At 36.2% G+C, this 11,038-nt stretch overlaps 1 protein-coding gene and 1 pseudogene across 1 annotated transcript; both read right to left on the reverse strand.

Moving 5' to 3' along the window:
• Positions 1 to 462: 462 nt before the first annotated feature.
• LOC130963451 (uncharacterized) lies at positions 463 to 1,093 on the reverse strand (annotated as a pseudogene).
• A 21-nt stretch (positions 1,094 to 1,114) lies between these two features.
• LOC130963452 (uncharacterized) lies at positions 1,115 to 1,705 on the reverse strand. The gene has a single exon (XM_057889565.1). The coding sequence runs from the start codon at positions 1,703 to 1,705 to the stop codon at positions 1,115 to 1,117; it is 591 nt and encodes a 196-aa protein (XP_057745548.1).
• Between the last annotated feature and the right edge of the window lie 9,333 nt (positions 1,706 to 11,038).

Below are 11,038 nucleotides of genomic sequence, written 5' to 3' on the forward strand. Positions count from 1 at the left end.
ACCCGTGCGATGCACGGGGTTATATTTAAATTTGACATATTAAATCAAAAATAATATTTTATAATCATAAATTTTTCGAGTTTAGTATAACACTATCATTGTCATTATATAGTAAACGTACTGAATATGCTGTTTTATCTTTATTCAAAGTAAAATGCAAATGGAAGACCAATATTCTTGAACCATAAGAAAGTAGACATGAAAAAATAAGAACATATATAACTGTAATAATAGCATGTCAAATTTACACTAAACTTTATATCAAAAGGCTAATGAAAATTTATCGACAACCTAGTATCTTACTAACTTCATTAGAAAAGCAATTGGCATATGATGTTGTGCTCCCTGTTACACATTTCATCTCAAATCTAAAAATAGAGTTATAGATAAATTAGTTATATCTACAGTAAATATTTATGCAAAAGTGTAAATCATAACATGCTATTAAAATGAAAATAATACCTAAATATTATTAAAAACTTCTTTGAACACGACATTTGTTGTTGATGACTTTGGATTGCCGTCTTCGTCCAGAATTAAAACCCTAAGGCCACTTCCACTCTTAACTCTTGACAAAGCAATATAAAGTTATCCATGGGTGAACATTGATTTTGGAAAGTAAAATCCTACATGTGATAATGATTGACCCTGACTCTTGTTAATGGTCATTGCAAAGTATACTTTTAATAGAAATGGTCTCCGTTGGAACTTAAACGGCAATCATGAATTTGAAGGGATCAATTTCATTCTTGGAATGTACACTTTGTCTCTAATATTTCAAACGATCACTACTGTTGCTCCAATTTACGTTGTTGCCAAGTTCGTTAACTATTAATCTTGTCCCGTTGCATAAACCTAAAGTCTGGTCTATGTTTTGCAGTAGCATTACAGCGACTCCTGGCTTCAAAGTCAACTTGTGATTGAGTAGTCCCGAACATTTGATATCATTTAGGAACTCTGGTGCGAACCACTCTTGTTTTACATCTTCATTCTCATCAGCTTGACATGTTGTGTCAGAACTCAAATACTCCTTTTCCATCCCTAGAAAGATTGTCAAGACAAAATCATTTACCTTCTCGACACTCTCAAACATGGGTACAAGAATTGTCCTACTCTAAAAATACCTATAATCTGACATATTTTGCAATAAATTTGGATATGCAAAGTCTACCAAATGAGAGAGAGGGTCATCAGTAGTTGTAATCAACAGATCATCTGGAATTTCAACTTCTGATTCATCACCAACAACAGAACCAATATTTCCATTTCCAATATCTAGTATCCAATTAGCAAATCTCTTCATTTCACCTTCATCTTGATCCGAAGAAGACATTAGAAGTCTCATGTTTGTATGCAGTTTCGGAACTTTACAAAATGACCACAGATGGAATGAGTTAATAGCTGATGACAATATATCGTGTCTACTCCCTTTCGGAATCACCGGAAGTATCTGTCTGAAATCACCTCCTAGAACAACAACCTTACCGACAAATGGTTTATGTGTCTTATGTTGATCGGTAACTGGCATAAGATCCCTGAGCGTCCGATCAAGTGCTTCAAAGCACATTTTATTAAGCATTGGAGTTTCATCCCAAATTATTAAGCTACTTTGGATGAGCAGCTTAGCCTTCAAACTGCCATGCTTGATGTTGCAAGTAGATTCATCAGTAATTGTAATGGTTACTGAAAATCTATAATGAGCCATTCTACCACCAGGTAGGAGTAAAGACACAATTTCACTAGATGCGACATTTAAAACAATCTTTCCTCTAGACCAAATAGCAGAAGAAAGTCCATTCCAAATAAATGTCTTACCACTCCCGTATTTCACAACCAAGAATGTTCACCTAAGTTGCATGGTTCGAGGGAGACGACCCGGGACTTAAAACTCCCGGTTAATATTTGTTTTTATTGTGACAAACCTTTGAATTAAACTTTGGTTGTGGGAATTTCTTGTCGGCCTAGACTATGCTTGCAACGAGTTCCTATTTTGTGAAATTCTAGACTGGCATTAATCTACACATCACGACGCGGTTTGGATTGGATTGGATTTGCGATTTTATAAATTAAAAAATTAAATATATATAACAAGTCTCAACATCAAATTTTAAGTAACCAACAATGACATAACAAGTCTCAATAATATCTTGAAAAACTAACAATAACATAACAACAGAAATAAAATTATAGGTTAGTTAAAATAAATAAATAAATACATTTTGAACATGAAACATTTATTAAATAATAATAAAGATTTATATCCTCTAAATTTAGAATTTTACTTATTTTTCATTTAAATTACATTTTTAACTTTCTCTTTACCCAAAAATGACCATAACACCCCTTTTTATCTTTTTACCTTCGTTCCATAGGATTAAAACTACTTTTGTAACTACTTTTTAACTCTTTTTTTACCATGATTTTTGTGCTCTTAGGGACTGAAATTTCAGAGGTACAGTTTTTATGTTTTTCTTCACTTTTTGTGACGTTTAAAGCTTGAAACTTAAAATCCCAAGCGCTTCCATGTTTCCGGCTGTTTTCACACAAAATCCAGAGGCAATATAACAGTATTTTACACATATTTATCAAGTCAAAACTGTGGTAACTCACAAAATTTCCAGAAACTCAAAACAAGCACAAATTCACCACAAAGTGGCTCATATAAGCACCAAAAACATGCACAACCATACTCTAACTAATCCTAACCCTTACCTCTTATGTAATTCAGTTATTAAACCTTTCTCACACTAGAAAATGTGCATACAAGGGCAGAAACACAGTTGGTGGTGGTGAGTTTCGTTTTTAGGCCTAAAGTGTCGCAAAACGTCGAAATTCAGCCACTGTGAGCTCGAAACTCCTTAACTCCTTAGGTGTGCTCCACGGGTGCTTCATGAGGAGTTCTCTATACATAGAGGAGAGTAAAGATTCATAATGGTTACTGTTTCTTTTTAAAAGAAAAAGAAAAGGAGAAAGAATAAGAGTTTACCTAGTCGAATTCGGTATAAACGCAAAGATTGGTGAAAACGGACAAGAGTTTGTACTTGTATGGTTTGAGTCCTTGAAGAATACTTGAAAAATAGTGTATGAATGGTAAAATAAGAGGCTAAAATGCAGGTAGTGTGTGCAGAATTTTCTCTATTTCTCCTCTCTCACTTATGGTTCTTATCTTCTCTTTATGGTAAAATGGTATTGAATTTTTTCTTGGTAATTGTATTAAATAAAAATTTGAAATCTAACCTAATTAAATGTAGTAAAAGCGGGATGGAAAAATTAGATAGAAATGGGCTGATAGCAAGAGAGAAGGGGCGTGATTTCGAGGAAACACAGTCAACGTCATAATGACATGTTTATCTGTAGTTAACCGCAGTTAATTTCTCGTGGTTATAAACACAGAAGAGTGGGGTGAGAGACTGAGATAATCTCATCCTAGAGGCTAAGAGAGGGAAGCTGAGTTAATTGGGTAGCAAGAAAGAGGATTCAGGGACTCTAGGAGTTGTTTGCGGAATACTATGCAGAAATTCGGTTCGGATAACTTTTATCAGACAGTAAAACAATTAATGACTAATAACTATTATTAAAGAAGTAAATCATGAAGAGATAGCCAATATAAATCTAGAGACATATTTACTTGAATAGAAATTACTTTTACCACTGGTTCTGAGGTTTTCAGTTACTAGAATTTTTCTTGGTGCACGCACAATCGTCACTAAAAAAGTTTTTGCGGCTCGAAAATTTCTGGTGTGGTAACTAAGCCAATGGTAAGATAGTATTTAATATTAATTAGTCAAATTTGACTTAAAGGGATTAATTTCCCTTATTAAACCAAGTTTGACCTCGTAACTCTCTTTTTCTTTTTCTTTTTCATTTTTTTCCTAGCCAAAAAAGTCTATTTACTAAAAATCTGGTTCTTATATTCTACCCTCCTTAAAGAAAAGTTTGCCCTCAAAATCTAGTCACCTTAGAATAACTGTGGGTAATCAGTCTTCATTGTGCTCTCTAGCTCCTAGGTGTGTTCTTCCATGCCATCTCATCCCCAAGCAACTTTTACTAACAAAACCTCCTTGCCTCTCAGCTGTTTGATACTTTGGTCGACTATTTGCACGGGTGGTACTTGAAACGTCAAGTCATTCTGTAACGGTATTGTTTCAGGTTCTAGGACATGACTTTCATCAGGATTATATTTTCTAAGCTGGAAAACGTGGAATACATCATGAAGATTGGATAGATAAGGGGGAAGAGCTATCTAGTAGGTTATTGATCCCACTCTTTTTAAAATCTCAAAAGGACCTATGAACATAGGGCTTAGTTTCTTGGTCTTGAGACTACAACCCACTCCAGTGGTTGGTGTTACTTTAAGAAAAACATGATCACCCTCAGTAAACTCTAAAGGTTTTCTTCTCCTATCGGCATAGCTTTTCTGCCGGCTCTAAGCCGTCAGAATTCTCTCGCAAATTCTGTTGATTTGCTCAGTTCTCTCCTGAACTAACTCTGTTCCCAGCATACTGGATTCTTTCCCTTCATACCAGCATAGTGGTGATTGACATTTGCGATCATAGAGTGCTTCGTATGGTGCCATCCCGATGCTTTCATGAAAACTGTTGTTGTAGGAAAATTCTACAAGCGGCAGGTATCTTTCCCAACTTCCTTTCTGGTCTAGGACACATGCTCGTAACATATCTTCCAGTGTTTGAATAGTCCTTTCCGACTAGCCATCCGTCTGAGGATGATAAGCTGTACTCATGTGTAGACACGTTCCGAATGCTTTTTGAAAAGCTCCCCAAAATCGTGAAGTGAATCTCGGGTCCCTATCTGACACAATACTGGATGGTACCCCATGCAACCTCACTATTTCCCGAATATAAAGTTGTGCGAGCATTTCCATTGAATAGTCCATTCGAATTGGTAAATAGTGAGTAGACTTGGTTAGTCTGTCCACAATTACCCAGATGGCATCATTTTCGGATGTGGTCCTTGGCAGTCCTAAAACAAAGTCCATGGTAATCGCCTCCCATTTCTACTGTGGCACTTCTAGAGGTTGAAGAGTTCCTGACGGCTTCTGGTGCTCAATCTTAACCGTTTGACATGTGAGACACTTCGAAACAAAGGTAGCAATGTCCCTCTTCATTCCGGGCCACCAAAACATCTGACTCAAATCCTGGTACATCTTAGTAATACCAGGGTGGATAAAAAATCTTCCATGATGTGCCTCCCTTAATATTTCATGTCACAGATTATCGGATTCTGGTACACATATTTTACCATTGAATCGCCATTGCCCTTCTGCATCCCATCTTACTTCTCTCTGTTGGTCCTTGTCGACACATGACAAAAGCTGGGTCATCTTTGACTCTTGAGCTTGCACTCGTCAGATCGCCGTCTTAAAGTCATGAGTTAACTGCATCTGTGCCAAACACATTCCCCGTGAAGTCACTTTTAGTCCCAGCTTAAGTCCTTCAAAATTAGTCCTTAATTCTTCTTCCTTAATTTTCATCCAGGAGAGACTTGCATTCTTCCTGCTAAGGGCGTCCGCGACCACATTTGCCTTCTTGGGATGAAAGTTTAGTTCAAAGTCGTAGTCCTTTAAGAATTTCATCCATCTCCTTTGCCTCATGTCACTACAAAAAAAAAAGCCTATGGTCACAGTAAAAAACCGTGACCATAGCTAGGAAAAAGGGTGACCATAGATCTATGGTCATGGTTTTGGACCTAAGGTCACGGTTTTTTACCATGGCCTATTCTCTAGTGGCCATAGGTCTATGGTCAGGGTTTTTTTTATATATGGTCACGATTTTTATAGTCACGGTTATAATTTTCAAATTCTAACATTTTAGGCCACGTTTTTTCACCGTGACGATAGGTTGATCTATGGTCACGCGTAAAAACCGTTACCATAGCCTTATCTTCACCGTGACCATAGCCTCTATGGTCACCCCTCTTGAAAACCGTGACCATAGCCTTATCTATGGTCACGGTGACACGGTTTTCACCGTGACCATAGCCTCTATGGTCACCCCTCTTTAAAATCGTAACCATAGCCTTATCCATGGTCACGGTTTTTAGCGTGGCCATAGCTCTATGGTCACCCCTCCTTAAACCGTGATCATAGCCTTATCTATGATCACAATTTTTACCGTAACCATAGCCTCTATGGTCACCCCTCCTGAAAACCGTGACCATAGCCTTATCTATGGTTACGGTTTTCACCGTGACCATAGCCTCTTTGGTCACCCCTCTTTAAAACCGTGACCATAGCCTTATCTATGGTCACGGTTTTCACCGTGGCCATAGCTCTATGGTCACCCCTCCTTAAAACCGTGACCATAACCTTATCTATGGTCACGGTTTTCACCATGACCAGACCATAGTCTCTATGGTCACCCCTCTTTAAAACCGTGACCATAAGCTTATCTATGGTCACGGTTTTCACCGTGACCACAGCCTCTATGGTCACGGTTTTCACTGTGACCCAACCTCTATGGTCACCCCTCCTTAAAATCGTGACCCTAGCCTTATCTATGGTCACCCTACTTAAAAACCGTGACTATAGCCTGCTTTGTTTTATGCGATTTAATTTTTTTTAAAACATAATCACATCCCAAAATGATGATAATCACCAAATAAATCTAAAAATAAGAAATTCAAGAAATCTAAATTATAAAAGTTTTATTATAAGCTAGATATGTTTTTAGTCCAAACAACACAAATAAAAATAGAGTGTAATTATCCATTACATGTAATAACACGTAAAATCTCGTTTCAAAAAGTACACAAGACATCAAAATATTACATGTAGATAACTAAAGTCCTTATAAGACTCATTCCATCTCATCCAAAATACAAGTATGAGAATAGAACAATTAGGCAACACCCTTTCCCTTCTTCTGGATTTTCTTCGGTGCAACCCAAAAGCTTTTGAATTGCTCTTCGCATGTATTGGATTGCAAACTTTACCTATAACATTAAAAATCAAACAAAATCAGCTTAACAATAGTAAAACTATTACCAAATTTTGATTCAGCATTAGTTATAAGTATAAAAACAACTATATATACTCATAGTGAACTTTGGAAGACGAACTTTATATGTATCTACAAGTTCCATCATCAAATCAACTAAATCAAAGAATGGACTATTTAAAACCATCCCTGCAATTGACGGATCCTCAACTCCATACATAAGGCTGAAGAGAGTCACATAATTAATGGCATGATATACCGGTCAAAATGATAAGTTGAATCCTTACATGCACTTAACAAGGAGAAAAAAATTGATTCACATAGGAACAAAAACATACATGACCCTAGCCTTATCTATGGTCACCCTACTTAAAAACCGTGACTATAGCCTGCTTTGTTTTATGCGATTTAATTTTTTTTAAAACATAATCACATCCCAAAATGATGATAATCACCAAATAAATCTAAAAATAAGAAATTCAAGAAATCTAAATTATAAAAGTTTTATTATAAGCTAGATATGTTTTTAGTCCAAACAACACAAATAAAAATAGAGTGTAATTATCCATTACATGTAATAACACGTAAAATCTCGTTTCAAAAAGTACACAAGACATCAAAATATTACATGTAGATAACTAAAGTCCTTATAAGACTCATTCCATCTCATCCAAAATACAAGTATGAGAATAGAACAATTAGGCAACACCCTTTCCCTTCTTCTGGATTTTCTTCGGTGCAACCCAAAAGCTTTTGAATTGCTCTTCGCATGTATTGGATTGCAAACTTTACCTATAACATTAAAAATCAAACAAAATCAGCTTAACAATAGTAAAACTATTACCAAATTTTGATTCAGCATTAGTTATAAGTATAAAAACAACTATATATACTCATAGTGAACTTTGGAAGACGAACTTTATATGTATCTACAAGTTCCATCATCAAATCAACTAAATCAAAGAATGGACTATTTAAAACCATCCCTGCAATTGACGGATCCTCAACTCCATACATAAGGCTGAAGAGAGTCACATAATTAATGGCATGATATACCGGTCAAAATGATAAGTTGAATCCTTACATGCACTTAACAAGGAGAAAAAAATTGATTCACATAGGAACAAAAACATACATGAGTTTCCAATTCAACAAATAAAATTACCTAAAATAATTTTTGCTCATGAATATAATATGAAATCCTTAGTGTTACATAGAAAGAGCCATTGGCCCACCAGATCAACTAGCAGTACATAATTTTGAGGTGAAAAAAGAAACAGGAACTAGAAAGTGTAATAATCACACAATACTTAACTGCTAAAAGATGAGCTGAACGATTCTGAATTTCTCCAACAATGCTACTGTGTGCAAATAATCACTACCGGTTGCGGATGATTCAGAGGCCCTTTTATGTCTCTCTTCATATCATGATTCTTTAAGGAGTGACATAATTCAACAAGTGTCTGTGTGGGGGGGGCTTTTGGGCTCTTTGCCAAAGGCTGACGGCATTGATGGTGGCAAGCACTGGTTTGGTGGAGACTTTCTTTCTCAGCAATGAATTTCTGTATGTCTTTGAATTTGGGGCTCTGGCGTTCCCCAATTGCCTCCTTCATTTAGCAAAAACAAGTGAAGTTTATAAACACACACACACACACACACATGATCTAATATTTGTTCCACCATATGAATTGAAAGTTAAAACCATTGAAATAAAGAAACTATTTCAGATAATGATTGATGACTCTTAAGACATGGATTAACCACCCTTTATATCATAAAGAGAAAAAACAAGATAAGTAACAATGAATTATGACATATTCCATGCTTTTTGAGGTAAAACACATCAAAAGAAAACAAACCAATCAAAGCTTCTCATACCTTGCCACTGGTACCAACGGCTACTACCATCTTAGCTTCAGTAGCAGCAAGATCCTCACTGAGCTTCTTGTTCTTGGATTCAAGCTCCACATTCAAACCCTTTATCCAACTCGGCCTTGAAGACCACCACCTTAGACTTCAAATCTTGACAAAATATAAATATAAACCAGAATAGAACCACTAGTTTATTTTACCATATGAAACTAAGCATTATGTTCATTTTGCATTACATATGATAGTTCCAAGATGATGTAGAGATGTACTTACTATTGGTAGCAAAGACGCGACACCGATTCACCTCCAAGGACGGCGAGCTCCATCGGTGGCGACTGGGTGCGGTGGTGGTGACGAAAATCGGCTCTCCTTCTCTCACGCGCTTCACTGGCTTCCGTCAATCTCTCTCAGCGTCGCTCTCCCTTTCTCCTCAGTTCATGATTCCAACAACGGTGGCGGTCTCCAAAGCTGTGACAATAAGGCGTGACAGTGATGGCGCGAGACAACGCCCCTCCTCCTCTTCTCTTGCGCTGGCTTTCTCTCTTTCTCTTCTTGTCTGCAGTAGCGCTGACGAAGAACCCAGCAGCGACAACGAGCGACGGCCCGTGATGAGAGCGGCGACAGCTCCACGGCAACGAGCTGGGCGCGACGCTGGCACGCTCTTCTCCCTCTCCTTCCCTTCTTCTTCCCCCTCGAGCTCCCCCTGTTTCTCGTTTCCTTCCTTTTCTAAACGTGTGTGTGCAGTGCGTTGTGTTTTGATTTAGGGAATGGGGAATCAGGGTTTTATTTAGGAATTTTAGAGTTAGAGTTAAATATATTTGAGTAATATAACAATTTTATAAAATATTTGTGATAGAATAGCAATCTAGAATTTAAATATAATATTGTAAGGATTATTTTTAGAATAGATGAAATTTCATTTATCAAAATATCATTGAATTCAAATAATTATTTCTAATTTAAATTATAAAGTAAACATACTAATTACATTTTATAAAATACGGTTAAATTCAAAATATCAATTACCTAAATTAAATTATATGACCTTTCCTTATTTTTCAATCATAACTTTAATTTTAATTTATATAAAATAACTAATTAAAATAAAAGTTGTACATAAATATTAATTGACTTAAATCTAAAGTATTTGCAAAAATCCATTTAATTATTCCTAATAAATTAATCTCTAACTCTAAGAACTCAATTTAATAAATAAACCATAATTTATTCATAATATAAATTTCTTAAATTTAATTATATAACACTTCCATTATTAAGTTATTAAATCATTTTTTATGTTATTATGTTTTAAATTTTTTTAATTTAAAATTAATAGTATTCAACTTAATTTTTTATTTATAAAATTAAATTTAAAATTTTAATATTTAAAATAAATCACATAAAATTATTATTAGCTTTTAATTATTAAAATTTTTAAAAGATAAAATATTTAAAATTATAAAAAATACATAAAAATCTTAATTAATTTAAACTCAAATGATTAAAATTGTGTCCATAGATCCCTTTAAATCACTCCCCCAAAACCGTGATCATGGACCCTTTTAGGTCACCCTTTTGAAAAATCGTGACCATAGACACTTTTTGGCCACCCCCAAAACCGTGACCATAGACCCCTTTAGGTCACCCCCCAAAACCGTGACTTTTTTGAAAAACCGTGACCATAAACCCTTTTTGGTCACTGTAAAAAACCGTGACCATAGACACCTTTAGGTCACCCTTTTGAAAAATCGTGACCATAGACCCTTTTAGGCCACCCCCGAAACCGTGACCATAGACCCCTTTAGGTCACCCCCCAAACCCGTGACCATAGACCTTTTTAGGTCACCCTTCCGAAAAACCGTGACCATAGACCCTTTTTGGTCACTGTAAAAAACCGTGACCATAGACCTGTTTGGGTCACCCCTAAAATCGTGACCATACACCCTTTTAGGCCACCCCCCAAAACCGTGACCATAGACCCCTTTAGGCCACCCCCTAAAACCGTGATCATAGACCTTTTTAGGCCACCCCCAAAACTGTGACCATAGACCCCTTTAGGTCACCCCCTAAAACCGTGACCATAGACCTTTTTAGGTCACCCTCTTTTGAATAATCGTGACCATATCCCCTTTTTTGTCATTGTAAAAAACCGTGACCATAGACCCCTTTAGGTCACCCCTAAAACCGTGACCATAGACCCCTTTAGGCCA

This window comes from Arachis stenosperma, chromosome 2 (genome assembly GCF_014773155.1).
Source record: "Arachis stenosperma cultivar V10309 chromosome 2, arast.V10309.gnm1.PFL2, whole genome shotgun sequence".
Classification (NCBI taxonomy): Eukaryota; Viridiplantae; Streptophyta; class Magnoliopsida; order Fabales; family Fabaceae; genus Arachis; species Arachis stenosperma.

What these genes read in the sequence shown, in the direction of transcription:
- LOC130963452 (XM_057889565.1), bottom strand. Translation starts at nt 1,705, where the DNA reads ATGGCTCATTATAGATTTTCAGTAACCATTACAATTACTGATGAATCT.